The sequence below is a fragment of the Cupressus sempervirens genome, chromosome 7 (genome assembly GCF_028749045.1).
Source record: "Cupressus sempervirens isolate cs-2001-9-10 chromosome 7, ASM2874904v1, whole genome shotgun sequence".
Classification (NCBI taxonomy): domain Eukaryota; kingdom Viridiplantae; phylum Streptophyta; class Pinopsida; order Cupressales; family Cupressaceae; genus Cupressus; species Cupressus sempervirens.
In genome coordinates this window covers 861,201,986-861,224,959 of record NC_143124.1, presented here as the reverse complement: position 1 = coordinate 861,224,959, position 22,974 = coordinate 861,201,986, and the positions used below count along the sequence as shown (strand labels likewise).

General features: G+C 37.6%; 1 protein-coding gene across 2 annotated transcripts in view; it reads left to right on the top strand.

The window, feature by feature from the left end:
* APG10 (Aldolase-type TIM barrel family protein) overlaps positions 1–22,974 on the top strand; it is a 93,111-nt gene that overhangs the window by 53,282 nt on the left and 16,855 nt on the right. For both annotated transcript variants that reach the window (XM_089793290.1, XM_089793291.1), the window contains exon 5: positions 18,483–18,584. In XM_089793290.1, the coding sequence (XP_089649416.1) occupies positions 18,483–18,584 (102 nt within the window). The remainder of the gene's footprint in view (positions 1–18,482; positions 18,585–22,974) is intronic.

The following is a 22,974-nucleotide window of genomic DNA, read 5'->3' as shown; positions in this document are numbered from 1 at the left end:
AGCAGAACCACTAAAGACAATCAATAGGTTTTGAAACAAGGGATCCGACCCCAAAAAGATCACATATTAGAAGCAAGAGCAAAGGAGTTTAAGTAGTAACCTTATACCATCAAACTAGAAAAAGTCCACAAATCATTGGAGGAATCCGAAAAACTTGTGGGAAACTTAAAGGATTTTGAAAGGCATCCCTAGTCCTTTTTCTGGTAGAAATCTCTGGATACATAATGATAACATTATCAAACACCTCAATAGGTTTGTTATGAGCAGAACCACTAAAGAAAATCAAGAGGTTTTGAAAGACATCCTCCAACCTAAAGTACAGGAGGTTTTGAGAGGGACCCTCCAACTTTTTACAAATAAGATTACTGCAAACAACTAAGTTTGTAGAAGACAAGAGGTCAGAAAGTGGTCCAACCCCAACCAAGAAGATTCAACTGCAGACAAGGTAGTCTGGCCCGCCTCAATAGGTCCACTATTAGCAGACAGAACCTCATAGACCACCTCAATAGCAGCCCCAACCTCAAAAAGCTTGACCTCAAAAGGAGATGAGGGAAGAAGAGCTACCAAAAACAAAGAAGATACATCAAAGGAAGCAGAAAGGAAACAACATCACCCACACAAATCTATTAAAAAGAATGCCGAGCCCTCTAGTGCCACAATAAAGCCAACACATACCAAGGTAGTTCTGCAAAACAATAAATCTCAACGCATAGAGAAACCTCAGCATAGGCACACAAAGTTACCCCCAACCATACCAGCCCTGGAGCTAAAAACACAGTCCCTTCCACACGTAGGAAGAAGAGACTAAGAATAGCATTCACACCACTAGGGTCAAAAACAAAGTACTTCAAGTGAGAATAGCAGAAAGAGAGCTCCATTGAACCGAAGCTACCCAGGCACAAAGAACCACACAACCAAAAGGAGAGAAAAGGTTGCCTCTCTGCACACCCAAAGTCCACTACCACAGATGCAGCAATGCCCATTCCAATAGGAGCCCAACCAACATTGGAGAAAGTGAGAACAAGGAAGGGAGAAGCATTGTCACATGAAACGCCACAATGCTCCAAACTGTCCAAGCCAAAGGAGTCAATAGATACATGCAAAGGAGGGAAAAGGATTTCAAAAGAACAGCAATCAGGGAACCCTTTATTGTCCGATTCAAAGGCAGGGCAGAAGGGCTGAAAACCAGAGGGACTTGATGGCTGTTGAGGGAAAATGAATCCCTGATACGCAGCAGCTGAAACAGGACCAAAGGGTTGGGAGCATAGAACATCACCAAGAGAAGAACCAGAGACTAGCATGAACAGTGCTGCCTCTAGATCCATAGCCTCAAGTTCAATGACCAAAGACGACATAGAAACTCTAGGGAACCCACTGTCGCTGCACTCACTGCTCCCACGTCCCATCACTTCAAGATTCACAAAATTTGTATTTTATACATCTGATTACATTGTTAATTAGTTACATTTACAAATATCATTTGTTAGAAAGAGGCATATTTCATTTCATATTATTTGCATTGATCAATAACGTTTTTATTTATTTCATAATAAAAATTTCAAAGATGTGTATAACATGCTTTTATTTTATAAGGGCTTTTGTAAATGTTTAGTGAAAACAATCCCTGATGCCCAGCAGCCAAAACAGGACAAAAGGGTCGGAGCTTAGAACATTCACCAAGAGAACTAGAGACCAGCATTGAGATCGCTGCCTCTAGATCCATAGCCTCCACAACCAGAGATGACATATAAACTCCGGGAAACCCACTGTTGCTGTACCCATTGCTTCAAGATTCACAAAATTTGCATTTTATACATCTGATTACATTGTTAATTAGTTACATTTATGAATATCATTTGTTAAAAAGAGGCATATTTCATTTCATATTATTTGTAGTGATCAATTGCATCTTTCAAAGATATCACATTTTCACAATCCATTATAAGTACATTATAGGTTTTTGTATTTGTTTGTGTATGTATTTTTAGCATCAATTTTTCGGATTACACTCAGTGATCCATCTTCAAGATGAAAGAGAGCAAGAGATGTATAAAAATATAAATTGCAAATATGGACTAACTCACAAGATAAAGAGAAAACAAGAAAAGGCATGCAAAATGAGAAAAAACAAACCTTAGAAAATAAAAAATAATAAAGTAAAAACAATAAACAAAATTAAAAAAAAAAAAAAAAATTGTAAAAAATAAAATAACAAACAACAAATGATCGAAAATGAGTAATAAATAATAATAAAAAGAAGTCTCTCTTTTTCATTCTTTCCTTCTTATTAATATTTATTTCTTATTTCTTATTTACTGTTTTTTATTTATTATTTATTTCCTATGGTTTGTTTTTTCTCATTTTGATTGACTTTTTTTTTTTTTCTCTCTATCTTGTGAGTTAGTCCATATATGCGATTAACATTATATACATCTCTTGCTCTCTTTTATCCCAATGATGGATCATAGAGTGTGATTCAAACTGTTGATGCTAAAAATTCAAACACGACCGAATCTTGAAACATATAATTTTTACAAAGTAATTAGTAAATATTTGCTTGTTATTAACAGAGACTGAGAGTTCTATATATACAAAAGAATAAAGTGACGTTTCCTTAGGAAATGATCATAAAGAATAGAAATATTCTATTCTAACTAAAAGAAAGCTAACAAATAACTACAACTAAGTTACTAACGAAATATTAGAAACACTCTAATATTTACAATAGATTACAAATAGATAACCTTTAACTAATAATAAAAGCTTATCTATTATCATAATACCCTCCTTTAATAGTTAATCCATCCACAACACCAAGTTGTCCTTTGAATTTGACGAACTTATTAGGACCAAGAGGCTAGGTGAGAATGTCTGTAGTCTGATTATGGTAGGAACATACTGCAAGTCTATTGTCCCATCTTCAACCGTCTTATGTAGTGACAATGAACATTCACATGCTTGGTTCTTTCATGGAAGGCTGGATTCGTGCTAACTTGATAACGCCTTTGTTATCAATAAACAAAGTGGTCAGTCCTGGTGATGACATCTGCATATCCTCAAGCATCCGATGAAGCCAAACAACTTCACAAATTGCCTTGACTGGTCCTCTGTATTCGATCTCTGTAGAGGAGAGAAACTATTTGTTGCTTCTTATTGGTCCATGTGACGACACCTAATCCCAATTTGAACACATATCCAAAAGTTGACTTTTTATCGTCAACAGAGCCTATCCAATCTGAATCTATGAACTCACTAAGCCTAGGATTAGAACTTCGAGAGTAAAGAAGTCCATAATTTGAAGTGCCTTTCACATAACGAAGCACATGCTTTGTGGCCATCCAATGATCAACCTTGGGAGCTGTCATAAAGTGTGAGATGTAGTTGATTGCGAAGTTGATGTCAGGCCTAGTAGTAGAGAGGTAGATGAGGCTGCTTACTAGTTGCCTGTATGTAGTATTATCAGCGGGAGAAGAACCAAGCTTGGATGATAACTTGAGACCTTTCTCCATGGGTGTAGATGTAGGTTTGTAATCCTGCATATAGAATTTGTCTAACATAGCCCTGACATATTTGGTTTGAGAGATGAATATACCAGAAGATTGTTGCCAAACCTCAACACCTAGGCAATAATGCATGAGCCCAAGATTCGTCATATCAAAAGACTGGCATAAATTCTGTTTGATTCCCTAAATCAAAGATGCCGAACTGTCAGTAATGATCAAATCATCCACATAAATAACTAGAAGGATGATGTCACTGTCAGTAGTCTTGGTGTAAAAATTTGAGTCTAAAGAACTCCTTTGGGAAGCCTTCATCACTAAGGTACTTATCAATTTTTATGTCCAAGCCCTAGGGGCCTGCTTAAAACGATAGAGAGCTTTCACCAATCTGAGAACCTAATGGTCTTTACTAACAGCCTTGAAACTAGGAGGCTGTGTCATGTAGACCTCTTCGTGCAAATCACCATTCAGAAAAGCACTCTTGACGTCCATCTAATGGACCTTCAGCCAAACTGTGTTGCCATGGCTAGGACTAATGTGATGGTGCTCATCTTTGCAGTAGGAGCAAAGGCATCTTCATAATCAATGCCCTGACGTTGAGAAAATCTCTTCGCAACTAAACGAGCTTTGTATTTATCCAAAGTACCATCAGATTTCTATTTGATTTTGTAAACCCGTTTGCAGCCAATGGGTTTCTTTCTTGGTGGAAGATCAGAAAGGACCTAGGTGTTATTCTTCAGCAGGCTCTGGTGTTCAGATGTCATGGCCTGTTCCCACTCTGGAATTCCTTTAGCCTCGGAACATATTTGAGGTTCAAACACACTGTGAGTGTGGGCTATGATAGAAAAGTTAACAAATTTTGTAGTTTTGCTCTTTTTCAGAGTAGTTCTCCCATCAATGAGCTCATCATCATGAAGATCAGCAAGTGTCTTAGCTCACCACTTAGGCCGGAGAGGAGAACGACCAACATTAATATTAGGAGATGCTTGGTGATTAGGGTCCTCATCAAAAGAATTTGAATCAAACTCAGGCGAAGCATCTACAAATTGAGGTGATCATGTAGGAGAAGTTAGAGGTGTCTGTACAGGGATCATAGGTATAACTGGAGCTCTAGGAGCTACTAGAGCCCTCCCATTAGGTGAACCTAATGGAAGCCTAACTCCAAATCATGAGCCTTCATAGGCTGGCCTACTAGATCAAGAACAAGAGAAACATACATGAATGGTCCTCCCTGCTTATCAAAGTAGTAGTATCATGACTGAATAGGAGACGAGATGTCTCAGTGTCAATCAAGCTGTAGGCTTTGTGAAGACTACTGTATCTAGTAAACATAAGTTTCTGACTCTTGGCATCCAACATGGTGCGTGATGCATTAGGGATCCAAACAAAAGCAAGGGAGCCAAAAACCTTGAAGTGACTGATTTTGGGCTTGCGACCTAACTAGGCCTCTTTCGGAGTTTTATGTTTGATTGCCACTATGGGTGACCGGTTCAAAAGATAAATTGTAGTGTTGATTGCTTGTGCTCATAACTTCTTCGGAACATGTCTGTGTTAGAGAATGGATCAATCCATCTCGGTGCTTGTTCTGTTCTAACATTCAACTATACTGCGCTGTTGTGGTGTTTGGGGTGTGGTTAATTGGCATTTGATGCCATGAGTATCCAAGAAGCTAGAGAATTCATTAGAATAAAATTACCCCCCATTGTCAGATTTAAGATTAATAATAGATTTCCCAAACTCGTTTTCAACTAAAGGTTTAAACTTCTCAAATATAGGAAATGCATTTGATTTCTTTTTAGGAAAATACAACCACATTTTTCTACTGAAATCATCAACAAACAAAAAAAAATACCTAAACCCAAAAACAAAAGGAGTGGCCATGGGGCCGTAGATATCGGCATGAACAAACTCCAAGCTGCTGAGTTTGAATCTCTGCCAAATCGAGGACAAGCTCTTCCTGAGCAAGCTGGGAGAGATAATGCATATTTAAGTGCCCATATCGTTGTTGTCAAAGTGTGCTGACAGAAGACCGCCGAGCAACTATAGCTAAGTCCCTAGAATCACCAGAATCAATAAGGTAGAAAAGACTATGATCCTCAAGACCCACTGCAACAATTGACTGAGTTGCCCGATCAGTGATGGTACATTGATGTGAATTGAAGGTGACATCCAATTGTGGAGAATGTCGTAGTAACTGATTGATTGAGAGTAGATTTAGTTCCATCCCTGGAATGTAGTACACAGAGGAAAATGAGATTCCTCCCAATAGATTTAATTTGAATGTTGCCTTTATTGACAACGGTGTACTCTTCTCCACCACACTAAATAACAAAATCTGAGTAAGGCTGGTAGTCAATGAACTAGTCTCCGCGGTGGGTTAAATGACGAGAGGCACCTGAATCAATATACCAGGCAGACGACTTTACATGATCTACAAGTCTTTTAGCCATGAAGTGGTAAAAGACAGATTTTGTTTGCTCAGTGTGTGTGCACTGTTCGCTTTGGGCTACGAAGCTGATTGCTTAGATTCGGCAGCTAAGCGTTTTCGACATTCAACCTTCATGTGACCAAACTTGTGGCAGTAATTGCATTGAATGTTCTTCTTTAGGGAGCCTTCTAAAGCTGGAGCAAAGGACTTCTGCTGAGAAGACTACCGAGACTTGCTTTTATCCTTTTGAAAGGATTTAGTAGTAAAGGCTTGCTCTGTGGAGGTGGAGCTGGGACTACTTCCAAACTGTTGTTTCCATCGATCTTGCTGAAGTAGAAGTTTGCAGAGATTCGTGAACTTCAGATCAACACCAAAACACGTGATGTTGAGAGTCGATAAAATGCTTGTAGGAATTTGGTAAACTCCGGAGAGTGATAACCACAATATCCTCTTCCTCCATCTTGCGAACAATGGCAAGCAAGTGATCACGGATTTTCGGAATCCTATTCAGGTGAGCCTGGAGCGATGTTCACTCATCCATGATAATATAAAATAGAGTGTTCTTCAAGAAGAAAGCTCTACTTTTGTAAGAAGTCTCATGAAGATTTTTGAGATGTGCCCATATCTCGACAATTGTCTTGCTAGATGGAATCTAAGAGAGCTGATCATCAGCTACAGATAATTTGAAAAACATCACCGTGTCCCAATTATTCAAATCCCATGTATCTTGATCAGCACCAGGGGTAGTCAGACCCTTTGTAACACCCAGAACAATTTGATTGGTATTTTGATTTAAAAAAATTGCTATTATTTGTTGCTTCCAAGTGTTGTAATTTCGGCCATTGAATTTGGAATTGGTCTCGAGCAGAATATTAGTCAATGATGCCATAGCACATTTTTCAATGAAGAAGTGTAAAAATTTGTGAAGGCATGTTCTTCGAGGAAAATAACAAAAGACCCAAAAAATTTGAAAGGTGACCTAGAAGAGAGCTTGAAAAACCCAAATAGAATACATTTTTCGATTTTTGGATCCCTTGGTTCTAAAAATGAGGCGCAAAAATTGGGGCACAAAAATCGAGGCACCCACAAAAAATAGATAACCTAGTTGAGATCTCAAATAACCCACCGAGAATCTATAATTTTATCTTTGATTAGGTAAAAAAAAAAGAGGGTTTTGAACAAAAACAACCTTGCTGCAAGAAAACCGACAAAAAATAGCGTAAATGTGCTGAATAAAACAGACGACAGTTGCAGAAAAATGGTTATAAGAAGCAGCTATCACAGAAAATAATTTTGAAAAATATTGCTCTAATAATTTTGAATAAGAAATTATAATATTTTTCTAAAAAATTCAGAGAATTGGCTCTGATACCATATTACGAAGTAATTGGTAAATATTTGTTTGTTATTAATAGAGACTGAGAGGTCTATGTATGCAAAAGAACAAAGTGATGTTTCCTTAGAAAACGATTGTAAAGAATAGAAATATTCTATTCTAGCTAAAATAAAGCTAACATATAACTACAACTAACTAAATATTAGAAACATTCTAATATTTACAATAGATTACAAACAGATAACCATTAACTAAAAATAGAAGCTTATCTATTATCGTAATAATAATGTAATTGCATCTTTATTTGTTTCATAATAAAAATTTCAAAGATGTGTATAACAAGCTTTTATTTTCTAAAGGCTTTAGTAAATGTTTCATGTTCTTACATAATGAGAATGTGAAAGATGCTTATGACGTTTTTTTCCTTCATAAAATTTTTGGTAGATGTGTCAAGTTGCACCTTTGATATTCCTATAATGATGATGAGACGAATCATGTTTGTCCCTCTCCCAAAATTTCCTTATTCACAAGGATGTTTTGGTACAAGAAGAGGATATCATTAACATTTTATATCACTAACACTTCTTTCAAAGAAAAATGATGATTCTTCTCCCAAAATTTACCTCCCTCAAAATGATACTTTAGTGCAAGAGGAAGGTGCAATAAACATTGATAATCCAAATCTTAAAACATTAATGGACAAAGATGCCTATTCCTCTGCCAGTGGCTGTCTTATTTATCAAGATAATTTAATGCAAGAAGATTTATCCATTTCCTTAATGACAAGTCAGTTGAAATCATGTTAGCTAGAGAGGAAATATTGTATAATGAAAGCAATTCCCCCCATCCATACAACCTGATAAAAGATAACTCTTTTACCTCCCAAATGACTTGAATGATGCCAATAAAGATGCGTGTCTCCTCATAAGGATTGATCATTACTCATTTACTCATCCTTATAGTGCTTCAAAAAATGCTCACACATTACAGTGTTGGTTTTGAAATGCTTTCTATACAAAAAGCATATAATGGACATTGCCTTGGACATACAGAACAAGGAATTGAGGTTTTTGTAGAACGCACACCTCATTATCATACATAAGGCAAATGGTCCATATTTCTTGCTTTCCTCTACTATCTCCTTCATTACCTTCTAACACACAAAACCACTTTCCCCCAAATGAGAGAGGAAATCTACCGAATCCCTTTTTTTTATCTAGGGAAGGTAAACTCTCAAAAGACCACTTGATCACTCTTCCATCTCTAAACCTTTCTGTTACCTAGAGAAGGAAAAATCTTGTTACAACTCTTTAAAGGCCACTTAATCACTCTTGCACCTCTAAAAAAGTATAAACCTCAACAAGGTGGACAGACACAACTTTTCTTTTGTGCGTACTATTGCATGTCTGGGCATACCACTACTGATTGTGGAATCTTCAAGAGTGAAGTTGGAAAACTCGTTCATAGTGGTTCTGTTACTGTAACACATGATATTGACCTTTTCATTCAATTGGTTTCTCGTGTAACTTTATAATTTTTTTTTCTTCTATCTATTATGTTGCTCCTCTGTATGTCACATTTGTAGCTCGCCTTTTGTGTGCTTATTATCATTCATGGTGATAGTTTGGGGGTTAGGAGTAGTTTTAAATACATATCTTATGTGGGGATCCCTTTTTCTTGTTGGAGATGTATCTTTTATAGAGATTCCTTCCTTGCATAGAATTTATAAGTACAAATGAGGATTTCTACCTAATTGGAAATTGTGCACCCTTGATTAGGACCTCTTTCGTGTTTGAAAGTGTGTATCTGTTACAATCTCTCTTTTCACCCTTCAACAAGAATACCCTCTCCTAAGTCCTCCCTCTCATTGTTGAGCCTAAAATGATGCTCAGAGTAGTTCAGTATGGGATTGGGAACCTAGGGTGAAGAAAATGGTACATCATGCCCCTCCCTTTGTTAGACTAGCAGTTGGGCAATGTTTCTAATAGCATTTTTCAGATGGTCACGCTGAGAAAAAATCAATGATCTAATTCCCTTGTGACAATAAAGTCCATTCTCAAAAGAGTAGATAGATCATGCTAGGGTATTACTAGGGACCCATGTGTTCAATTGTGGTTCCACTTTGATTTCAAAATGCCTTCCGTACTTGTATGATAAGATAAGATAAGATAATAATATTAATGTCCAACAAAAAACCACAAGGGTTTATGGGACTGAGCATACAAACAAAAGAGCTGGCCAATGTGAGAGCACCAAACGGTGACTGAGAATAAACAAAACAAGACATAGAACTAGAGAAAGAAAAGGTAAGGACTAAGGATCCTTCCTTGTTACAAAGAAATCAGTAATAGAGGGATATAACCGTGGACGATCTAGAGTCTTAGAATGTCGCCGAGAACCACTATAGGAGTGTCGCTGCCTGGAAAGACTGGTGCAGTGTCTGACTGATCTAGAATGAGGATACTGGATGGCCTTTTCAAACCCCGTGGTGGAGATAAGGGAGAGAAAGGCGGTGATGAGCTAGTTTGAAATATGGCCTTGAGTTATGAATGACTGTAGGGTATTCTCCCGAAGCTGGGTGGCCTCTTGAAGATAAAGTGCAAGACACCGCTGGTCAATATAGCTGAAGAACGCTGAAAGAGAAAAACAATCTCTGAATAGGTAGTAAAATCTCCCTCTGATCTCACAGTAGATAGGACTTCAAAATATAAAGTGGGTCTCAGTCTCAACCTTGGCCAAAGTACACAATTGACAAATTCGATCATCCTTTTCCATATGGTGATTGGTCCGAACTTGAAGCCAGTGAGAGCCAACTCTGAAAGAGCCCAAAGAGAACCTGAAAGAGCCCAAAGAGAACCGCAGGGTGTGACTCTAGTGCCGATAAAGATAAGCAGGGTGAACAATAATACCATTCTGAATCTCAAGAAAATGCTCAACGTAGAAGGCCATCTTAGGGTGCAATCCTCCCAGGGGATTATGCCAGGTAGTGGTAATGTACTATCTATAGATATCCTGTCTGACATGCTCATTCAACTCTTGACGTGAGGGGAGGAGGTGAGTAGGAGCATCCATCGAAAACTGGTATGGAGGAAGACGATCAATCTCAATCCTGATCGAACCCAACAGAGAGGTGGCCTGGGCGTACCAATAAGGAGATCTAGTACAAGTGTCGGATCTCATAATCTCAATAGAAGAGCAGTATGCCAGATGAGAGTATTTGTGCCGGTCGACCTCTGACTCCATAAAACCTCGAAGCCAATGAAGAAACTAGATCAAGTAAACAATGGCTGCGAGTTTGAAAGGATGAGCTCCAAACTCGGCTAAGACAGTGGTGTGGTGGGTGAGTTTGTGACATCTATTGATTTGTCGTAAAAGCAACGTTTGAACACGCTCAATTGAGGCCCAATCAGAAGCAAGAAGAGAAGGTCCCCAAACAAACAAGCCATAGAGAACAGTCGGTTGAACCAAGGAGTCCAAGAGGGACAACTTGGACGAAATATCCTGAAAATGATGTCTGATATCTTTCCAGCATGGCCAGGGAACCCACGCCCTTACTAATTCTAGACTGAATAGCCAGTCTCAAGCTGAAGCGGGGCCTTGAAAACTTCACGCCGAGATACATGTAAGAGGAAGTAATCTCAACCTCCTTACCCTGAAAAAAGAAATGAAGATGAGAGGTCTTTAAATAGTTAAAGATCATAACCTGAGTCTTAGTCAAATTGACAAGCTGCCGTTGATCACAAAAAGAAGCTAGACCATCAGGGAGTCTCTGTAAACTGTCGGAAGAAGAGGCCAAGAGAACCACATCATCAACGAAAGGGAGAATGAAGACCAAAACCTGATGTAAATAACACTTGTCACCATGTTTCAAGGAGTTCACAAGGAAACCCTCAAGCTTGTCAATATACAAACTGAACAGTGTAGGAGAAAGAGGGAAACCCTGCTTCACCCCAATGGTACTCTGAATCGGAACAGAAAAGCCCTCCGGAGTCCTAAGTCTACCAATCACCTCGTAAAGTCTCATAATAGTAGTCTGTAATGTATCTAAGATCCCAATCTCATGAAGTCTCTGAAATAAGGCCATCCCAGGGACAAAATCCAAAGCCTTACAAAAGATCACAAAATAATAGTAAACCTTCTGAGAGAGGTGTCTAGCCTCCTCAATAATAGCTTGCAGCATGAAGATATGATCCATAGTTTGATTGTTCGCCCAAAAATCGGCCTGCCCTTTAGCTCTACAACCTCTCCTGTCAAGCTCACTAGATAGCATGGTGTTCAGAGCAGTAGCATAAAGTTTAGCAAACGTATGCCTGATCATGATAGTCTTGTAATTACCCGGGTCAGAACCAGGCCCAGACTTATGAATAGGGTAAATCACATGTCACAACCAGGACTCAGGAAACCGAGTACAAACCACTCTATTAAAGAGTGCAAGAAGGTAAGATCCAAGGACCGAAACACCAAGCTTAAAAAGTTCTGCCTGGAAACTGTCTTCATCCGCCATTGTACTGCATCTCATAGATCTAATGGCCTCAATAATATTGGAGTAGGTGAACAGATGACAATAAGAAGGTGGAGTGGAATGAAGAGGTGGCTGCCCTAGAATGCCATAAAGCGTAATAGTGTGGGAGGTCAGAGAGTGGAAGTCAAGGATGGAGGAAGGGGGGGAGGACACAGAGGGAAAAGGGTACGCCAAAAGATCTACGGATTTTGAATAAGCTTGGAGCAAAGGGATTTGCACTGAGAAGAGACAAAAGAACGTTTCTTGTGGCAAAGAAAACGACGGTAAGAAAGGTGCAGATGGGTGAAGGCAGGAGATTGAGTCTCAAAAGCAGAGTGAACAGAGTGATGAAAGAAGAGCAGATATCTAGATGGCAGAGGCAAGTAAATCAAACATATCAAAGGCTGCATGCGACTCATTGAAACTAGCTGGTGTTAGAAATCTACTAAGATGGGAAGAAAAGAGCGCACCACCTCTCTCAGGGTAGTGAAAACGAGTAGGGGTACAGGTCATGCCAGCTGGGAAGTAGGAGGATGTAATGATCTGGGCTTAAAATGATAAAAAATAGTTAAATCTCCACTTGGGGTATTTTATCAAACAGTTGGCATGTAACCCAGGTCTGAAACTTCGATATTGTTGCCAGTAAATCCAACTCTAGAAAATGCAGAAATGTGGCAAAAGGAATTTGCAAATAATGTGAAAGTATTAGAAATAACAGTCCCGAATTTTTACTATCCTTCAACAATAGATATAATAATGCTTACAAAATAAGAATGCACCAGATGTTCAAGGAGTGGTTACGCTAACAAATAACAACATTAATTTGTTTGTCATGCTATGCTTATTAAATAACACATACATGATGATAACCAGTACAGTTAAGATATTATAGTCTCAAAACTTTGCATAACAAATTAATGGTTAGATAATGGTGCACTTGTAGTGGCCGGTAATAACCTCTGTTCCCGTGCTAATACCCAACATCTGTAATGGATTGATGCTACCACTATGTTAGAGCGGAGATGGTCTGATTTGTTGTATAGACTACTGCTGCTGAGAATGCATGTACAGGTGGAATACTGACTGCAGTAAGAGGTCTGCTTGATAATGTAGCTGTAGACAGTTGCACACTGATTGTGACCTCACAATGTTTCTGTGCAGTTCTTCAAAATCCTTGCCAAGCCCATGATTGCCTGATTCTGCGGCTCAATACCTGGTCTGTTGTCTCAAAGCGGAGCATCCACAACAGTTGGGCCTCCTTTCCTATCCTCCACACAATGTTACCAGTGGTTGCCTCTTGCCGTGAGGCTGGAAAAGACACCTGTTGTTACTGTCTACACTTAATACTCCGGCCACACTCGTTTAGTATTCATCCCTTGACTGAGACCTTGCGACTAGACTTACTTCAGCTGGGTCTGTCCTGGCATTTACTAATCTCCTTATAATCAAAATTTAAAACTACTGTACTTACTTCTTAGAGGCTGATTCGATTAGTAATTAAGTCCACCATACAGCTATACCCTGAAAGTGAAAAGTTACCAATGAGAGGCTGGGGCTACGTCCAAATCTCACTCTTGCCTTTAAGGAGTTTCGTCCTCAAAGCAACCAGTCACACTTAAGCAACCTTGTATTTGAATAATATCATATATTCATCATGTCCATCCCAATGTAGCTCCACACTTTTATAACCTCGATATGAGGGAAGACACAAACAACTAGGCAATGCGGGATTAAAAGCCAATTTCGTCTTTTAGTCACTTAAGTAACTCTATAACTTTATAATATTAAAATATTTAAATTAATCACTTAAGTCACTTGAACTTCAATATCTCTTGAAATACTTGTCTAATTGCCATGCTGTTTGAAATATGAATCTCTCCTCATAATTCCCCATGTGACCAAATACATTTTCTAAAAGTAGAAAAGGTCCATCTCTATTGCCCCTGACTTACTATACATAGTAAGTATGGAAAATGGAGTCCGAATGGCATCGAACGAAGGCCAAATCCATAAATTGCTGAATGTTGGAGATGAATAAATCCTCAGAAGACCCTCTAACCATCCTCATTAGCCTACAAGGGTCCAATATTAGGCTAATCCTTGAAATTTTGATGCTGGTAACCAATGGGGACATTACAGAGGACTGGAGAGACGACAACGAGTGGGGTGAAACGCATGTAACAATAGTAAGAAGAGCATGGTCAGCAAAGGGGAGATGAGAAATGGTGAAGCTACGAATGGAGGGAATGAAGGAAGAAGAGGTGATGACATAATCCACAACCCTCGCACCACCACAGTGTGGCTAACAGGTAAAGAGGTCAGATCCAGGGAAGAAGGATAAACCGTTCAGAATCAACAAACTAAAAGACTCATAGAGCTGGAGGAGGTGGCGGCCATAGCAGGAGAGCGGTCCAAGAACATGATCCGAGGTGCGCTAAAGTCCCATACTTGTCAGATCTATCTCACAAGTGCAGTTCGAATCAAAACCACGATTGTGTAAAGGAGTTTGAAGATTCCTGGTCCATGTGTTCAAGTCTCCAAGAATAATGATATCACCCAAAGCAACAAACTGTGAGATGCTCTGTTGAAGGTCACAAAAAGGATCCCCATCCTCAACATCATAAATGGCATAAGGGGAAGAGGTTGGTGGAAAATAACAAACTGAAAGAAAGATGTCCCTCTGCTGGTATTCCGACGACCAATACGGACCTACATGAATCTGGCAAAGGTATCAGAGTGTACAAATGATGTGAATCTGAAAATATCATCTCGAATCAAACAAGCAACACCCCTAGATCCACGGACCCTACCAGAAATAAGGACCTCATCTCTGCAAACTGAGAACCACTGGTACCCAAGATATCCTGGAAGACGACGCATGGGACTCTCACGAGTCTCTGTAACGGCAAAAATATCTGCGGACCCCACTGCATCATGAAAGAGACCAAGTAATGACCATAAAGAGCCATTACCATTCTAGCAGTTCACAAGAAGAGAAGGGGACTTCCTCTTGTCAGACTGCTGTCGAAATCGTCATGTGGGTTTGGAGGTTGTCCTCGCAACCCATTTAGTAGGAGGAGAATCACGAACCATAGCTCTAAGATTCCTAATAACAACCCATTTTACAACCTGCCTAGCATCTGCCACAATTCCCCGAGCATGTTTCTACTCTATAACTTGTGCCTTAGTAAGATCATCAAGATAAATTTTAGAGGGGAGAGAACAACTTTCTCTTCGCTCTAGATGAAGCCTATTTGAAAAAGAGAAAAACCTTATGAAAATGGTATCTCTCGTACCAAACCAACATCTGTGCAAGGTAATATCAGAGATACCAAGGTGGTCAGAGAGAAAAGAATGCCCAACAACAATAGGGTCAGAAGTGCGTGAGAGACCTCAAACACTCAAGTTGAGCTCATGTGCACACTGCACACGCTCATCGTTAATCTTACCTTGGACAATCTTGTCTATACTCAGCCGGGGTGCAGCAGTATTTGTGTTAGTGCAAAAAGAAGCCCATGATTTCACCTTCTATTTAGTTTCTGCAATCAGAGAAGAGTGTATTGTAGCCATTTCGGTTTGTTGTTCCTTGATTTTATCCAGCCTGTCTAGTTGTTCAATAACAACCTCTAAATTGGATTTTAGCACTGCTATTTCAGAGGTGATGGTGTCCGAAAAATGTTTGATATTCGAGGTGTTTGATTCTATAGGCTGTTTGAGGTCTGAAATTTCCGCTATCAATGCAACAACCTGTTCTCTCAGCAAGGTGTTGTCAGTCTCCAACTTAAGCACTCTATCACATAACATCTGATATGTGTTTAATTATGGGGAGGACAATTATCTCCCGTGGTCATTGCAACAATCGACAAAATCAGAGTTTGGAGCTGTGAAGATACAAACCCTTAAACCTTGGACGTAATAGAGAGAACATTGGCAAAACCCGAGCAATAAATAGACAGCTGCGCTTTATCCCTGATTGTACCAGTGAGCACACACAACACAACAACAAATCTGAGTTTATTTGAGGTAGAACATGCAGGTCCGATAGAGTAAGGAAGAAGCTGATCACGTAGGCAGTATGAGACAGAACCTTGCAACACGATAACGTCCATAAAGGATCACGCATAGGAAAGAGAAAGAACGAAAATAACCCATAGAGATGTGTGAGAACAACCACTGGTCCTAGCACAGACGAGAAGCGCAGTGGACTGAGTAATAATAATGACGAGCTCTATCACACGAAGCAAACACCCACGGCCGGAAGAAAGTAGATTAGTTTGAGCACGTGAAAGATGTTGTAACCCGTGAAGAAGGAAAGTTCAAGTGCTAACACGAGAGAAGAAAGAGAGAAAGACAAAATGCAATGAACAAACGAAGGGCACGAAGGACATCCGATCGAGGAGGGTGAGAGAGATCAAAGAAGGAGCCATACGAAGACCGCACCACAAAATGCAAAGGTGTGGGAGCGAAGATGGTCACAACAGGCGGAAAGATCACCGCAGGAGGTATCCCGGGAGCTCATATTCTTAGTGTATCTTGTAGGTATCGTGAGAAGCCTTAGAGATTGTCTTAGAATAAAATGTTTTCAATTTTTTTCTCTACCTTACAAAAACGGAATTGGTGGAAAAATTGTAAGCTCAAGATTGTGATCAATTGATTCTTTCTCCCCTACAAGATTTTGTTTAGGACACATGATAAAATGGTATGATGGTAGCAAAAAAGTGATACTTGTAGTGGTTAACACATAGATTAAAGAGCATACGTAACATGTATTTCACAAACCTCTTGATCAAATTGAACAAAGTTAGTTATTGTCTTAGAAAAACTAGTTGAGTGGCTTACAATCCATAATCTTTCTGAATACAATCTTATTGGGAACATTTTCGATTAAATTTCTGAAATACAATGTTCAATCTTCGTGGACATAAACAATAAAGTCAGGAGTTCAGAATGCACTTGCCTGTGATTAACCATTATCTGCAATAATAATTATTTAACATTATAGAGTGCCACATGGTAGTTTGTGTCATTAAAGTGGCATATCTAGACAAAATTGTGGGAATTTCTGAGGAATAAAGTTTTAATTATTTTCTAAATTTCATAGTTTGCATTCTTAGTGCCCTTTTGGAACGGATTTTGCTTGGGGAGTTGGCTGGAGGTCTACCACAGGGTTGCATACACAACTATTGCATACACAACTATAACAGGGTTGTGTAGCTACCTTACGCCACCTCTGAGGTTTACAAAACATGTTAGGAATGTAAGAAGCAGAAAATTATTGGCAGATAAGGACTATGGTACAATGGCGTTTACAAAACATGTTAGTAGTATATGAAGCAGAAATTTATTGACAGATGAGGACAATAGCTGGATATCATCTGTTGGTATGTGGTTATCTTTGTGGCGCCACTTGTCAAGGTCATAAAGTTATCTTCGAACAATTTTGGATGTTGCAAAAGATTTCTCTAGGATCTTAGGGTGATTTGGACAAATGCCTAGGCTTACATGCTGCTCAGCAAGGCATCAAAATCATAGAAATTCCAACAAATAATCAATTTTGGGAAAAATCTTTGAATTCTGTCTAGAACTGGCACTTGAATAACTCAGTGCTGCAACATGAATCATATTGAACTTGGCCCATGTCATGCGAGCCAACATTTTCTGGGCACAAGTTGTTGAAATAAGGAATGCATTTCTTTTTCTTTGTTGGGTTGGGTTAACGTCACTTGTGTTTTGTCTTTTTAATATCTATTTAAGGAAGCATTCATTATAAATCTTAAATACATTCACAACTGTCCTGATTGACTTTTTGTTATGCATTTTGAATCCAAAAGCTTTATGCAACAGACTGTGGGATCTTCAGGTTTTAAAAGCATTCAGATGACAATCACCCAAGGGAGATAAATTTAGCCATATTTGTTCTTGAGTAAGTTGGCCAATCAAATTTTTATGGTTATTGATGGAATTTTATTGTTTAAGTTGGCTTCTTGAAAGATACTTCTAAGGGCATTGCAAAACGTCAAATACTCTTTTCATAAATGTCTACAAAAAATGCCTAGAGAAAGGAAGTTAAAATAACAATTTAGAAATACAGAATTTGTAATTTTTTTAATCTATAAACTACAAATAATATGTGGTATTTAAGCTATAATTAAATGCAATTTTTTTTTCTCAAATCGCCACAATTTCAAAGTATTCTCCTCTAAATCCCTTTGTCTAGGTATTCTGATCACTCTCCTTTCTTTTACTTCGCTTAGAATTATGTGCAGTAGTATCTCAAACACATAGGAACTGTTCTTTCCACCAAAGTAAAACGCCACATATCACCAAACTAACTACTACTGGAGACTTAGTGTAGGTATGTGTCACAGCTGGATTCTGACATTTATACATTGAAACAAGCACATAGTTTCATGATTTCGTCTGTGAAAGTAGAAACTATTAGTCTATTACATTCGCTTAGTACATGATTTATACATTTGCGTGCAGAATTTTTTTCTTTATTCTTCCCATACATACAAAGAAAGTAGTATAATAATAGAAACACCTTTTTAATTTGATTCAAGGAAGTTTTAATGGAATGAGTTTCTTAAGACTGTTTCTGGGCACATAGTCTTCAATGGTATAGGTTTTTTTTTGAGGTTTCTACTGGATCTGTAGTCTTTACTGATTTTCACAAAATATTTGTCTTAACTAAAGCTTTTTGTTTTTGCTTTGCAGTATGTCTTTAATAATGGCAAGGTGGACATGGAGAGGCTTAGAGATTTGGGGCTACTGATTGGAAAATCAAGGTTGGTTTTGGATCTGAGTTGTAGAAAAAAGGTATTGAAAATTGAAATTATTGATTGTAATTTTCTTAATTGATGTAGCGGTTACATGGTGATTTTTTTTCTATACCACATTTTCATGAGTGGCTTTTTTCTGTATGAAATGATCTCAAAGCTAAACAGGCCTATCTTTCGCCATAGCAATGTTGTCGGTTATGACCCTTCTATAGGTTGACTTGATCTATTCCACAGATTTTCAACTTTATTTTTGTGCCATGTGCAAAGATTCAGCTAGAATGGTACACCAAATGTCACTTCCCTATATTAGTTCCCCTTAGATCTATTCTCCTAGATTCCATTTTCACATACGTCATATTTTGGAACATTCATATTTCTTATTTCTACTCAATTGTGGCCATTTTTAAATTAAAACCTAAGTTACCGTCTTGGGCTTAGGTATGGGTACAAATACAAGAACCCAGTTCATGTGTGTGTGTGCTTATATTTATGTACATTATATATATGGGAAAAAAAGAGAAATATACATAGTCGTAAAACTAAATCATTTCATAATATGAATCTCTAATGCTTGATCGTTATTAATGCTAAATGTGAAAGATAAACATTAATTTTTTTAAATGATTGAAATGTCAAATCTGTTTTTGTGGAAGGTATTTGACACTCCGCAATTGAATACAATCATCTTATTTCAAACTTGCAAGATGGAGAGAGCAAAGTAAGAGAGCAAACGTAACATACCATTTTTACTAAGCTGAAAGTAGAGAACATATTCTAAGATTATAACTGAATATCATAATGGAATAACATAAAGTAATTTAAAAAACCATTACATCATACAGAAATGAAACTATTAACTGAATTTGTTATACAAGATATATAATCAGAATTTAAGCAACAACTATATCCATTTCATATGAAAGACAACTAATTTAACTTACGTAACTAACTTCTACGATTACATTTTGAAAGAAACAAATCAATTTAACTATATTTACAATTATACATTTCAAAGTAACACAAAAGTATGTACAGTGAAAGATATAGAATTCATGCATGAACTGAAATAACTGTCGATGAGTTGTGCAAGCTTCGACATTTGGTGAAGAGGACAAGCATTGACATAGGCTTAACCTCCCAACCGTGGATCTTAACATATCCCCACACAATCTTTTACGAGAAAGGCCCTCCCTACTCTGGGGTGGCTTGGGGCGCCATAGTCCTGCCATCCGAGCATTCCAACATTAGAGTATTTGCTAAGCAGCAGACAAGGTTGAGGAATTCCTCCATCAACCTTTCCTTTGTAGCTAGCACTCCTAACCTCTAGCGATCAATTGTGGCAAGCATGCCTCTAATCCACTTTGGCCAATGATTTAGATGGGCAAATGAACAACCCGATCACCAACACTCGACTTGACAAATGAACATATTTCTGTAACAAATGGTTTTTCATATTGAAAACAAAGACAGTTTAAATAAAGATTACCCAACATTCATTGATAGATAACTGAAAATCCTATTTATATGACATTAATTGTTTTAACAATCAACTGAAATAACCAGAAACTGAAAATAATTGTTTTTATGATCATCTGTAAATAATTAGATTAACAATCAACTGAAAATAATTATATTTATGATCAATTGAAAGTAATTGTATTTATGATCAACTGAAAATAACTAGATTAACGATCAACTGAAAATAATTGTAGTTATGATTAGCTGAAAGTAACTGTATTTATGATCATCTGAAAATAACTAGATTAACAATCAACTGAAAATAACTATACTTATGATCATTTGTAAATAACTAGATTAACGATCTTCATACAAGTAGGTAAATGCTTAACAAGAAAAGAAGAAAAGAACATACAAGAATCATCCAGAGGATCTTTAGCTGGTTCTGCAAGCCTCGGCTTTGGTGAGGGGAGAAGCATTGACATAGGCTTAACCTCCCAACCTCGGACCATACTTATCCCCACACAATCTATTGTATTAGAAAGGCCCTCCCTACCTCGGGATTGGGCTTGGGATGTTCTTAGTTCAGCCACTTGAACATCCTGGTGTTTAGAATGTCCGCACAATTATGAAACGAGCATGCTTGCATAACTGGCGCCATTGACATCAAGTCATCATTAGATGGGAAACATGCCTTTTAAACTACCTTGGCCAAGGATTTCAGATGGGTTCAATGACCCGATCACCACCGCTCGACTTGACAACAGGTTACATTATTAGGGATGAGCACGAGCTATTAAGTAAGATTTATTTATTTTGTTTGAAAGTATCAAGTCTGATTTTACTCTCTTATCCTTGCAGGATTTCATCTCCCCTCTTCACCTTTTCTGTGGCTTATCAACTGGTGAGTCCTAGGTGTTCAGAATTTCAGAGCATCCGGCTCTTATTGATTCATGAATATTGCAATCTTTCAGCATTTCACAATCTTCTTTTAAAGAAAGAAACTTGCATAAATATTTATCAGCCGACTTTAAAATCTATTGGCAAATATTTTATGAATCCATGCTATAACACATCAATATTCTTATTGCTAATCAACTCTCTAGAGTTATTTAGTTATAAGTGATGGTACACTACAGCTACAACTATGGAAATTGCTTGTAAAAACAAATAACATGCAAATAACATGAACTGGAATGGTTTCCACATGACCTGATATAAGTTTGGGTCTATCCTAAAGTATTTGCAAATCGTCTTGGTAACCAACTCTCCTTCAGTTGCTGTGGACGTATCCAAAATGTAGAGATACTTAGACTTCAATGTGATCAAAACACATACGACAGAGTTTTTATGGCGCTGTTTGTGAATGGAAAGTGTAGATTGCGATAACAGAGAATTCGGCACAAGAAATATATGAAAGTCGGGTGTTATGGAGGGCGGAGAGAATACTGGAAAACGTAGCAAAAGAAAGATAGTCGGGTGTATGAAATATGATGTCTGCTTCTTCTCATGGCTTCCATATTAAAAGAACAAATCGTGACTTCTTGGCTTCCGCAAGTTAAAAGATTATTTGTCAATTTATCATGCCAAGTGTTTAATCGGTTAAAAGCAAAGAAATATTAAAAATGGAGATGGTTGGAAGATTATAATTCGAATATTATTATAATTCGAATGTTATTATATTTTGAATATTATTATAATTTTATATTTATATATGTACGTATAAATATATTAATGAGGTGACATCATTTTATTAAATCATTATAATATATGGTGCCATTTCATTTTTATATCTATATGTACATATATACATATATATTATAATAATATGGTGAAAAATTATTTAAAATCCTTTGACGTACATTTTATATTTTAAATCAATTATTTTATGTTTCTCAAATTATTTATTTAAATAGCTCATGCGGGTCTCATAGATGTATCCTATGTTCAAGTCGTTAAGTCCTTACCAAAGAAGTTTAAGATCATACATATCAATCCTGTTAATTGAACTAAGCGAGCATCCCATTCTGATTATCCTGTTTAGCAATGCTTCACCCCCTCATCTTCTCCTGCAATCACCCATGAAAACTTTCATAAAAACATTTAAAAGACTTCAAATTATTAATCATAATTCCAAAATCAAGCAACTGCTAACATCATATAACAATTAATGGTTAATGACCATCTTCATTAACAGTTAATACAACGGATATAAATAACTACCTACTTCACATGATCATGAAAGAAAAATCCGTTAAATCCAACGATTATGAGCAAGTTTAAAATTAGGTCAAAAATTTGGGATGTAACAATTTCGGACAATCATGAGTTGACTTGGACTAAACAATATTGTTTTTAAAAATGTTCATGCAATTTAGACACTGATTAATAGTTTATTCTTCCTGCAGCAATACCTCTCCTCTTCACCTATTTACACTTAGCTCTACTAGCCTTGGGTGCATCCTAGGAGATTGCTGGTAATTATGAGATCCGTATCAATTAGATTTTGTGAATATCATTCTGATTATTATCACAGCTGGTATATAGCAAATACTAGTGTATAAGTCAGAAAAATAGTTTATGCCAAATGATGGAACAAACCTTATACAACGTACAATATTATACATTAAATAATTGCTGAGCATTCAGTCTTAAGGAAACTATATCAGTCTAGTCCCTACGGGTATGCACCCGGTATGCATAGATAAGAAACTAGTCATAAATAAAGAATGAGCAGGGCCGATGCTTCTTAGAAATTCTTACTACGTTTGAGCCTTGGTTATGGCCTAGATACGTAACCAAGCTCGTGATCATGATATTCCTTCATTTGGCAGTGATATATAAAGAGAAGTTTGCATTGAAAAAGGCATAGCATGAAATAAGGACTTGCGAAATGTTTCATGCCCTGAGAAAACAATTCAATCGTTGATGTGATCTTGAGGCAACAACTCCACTCGATATTGCTTCCA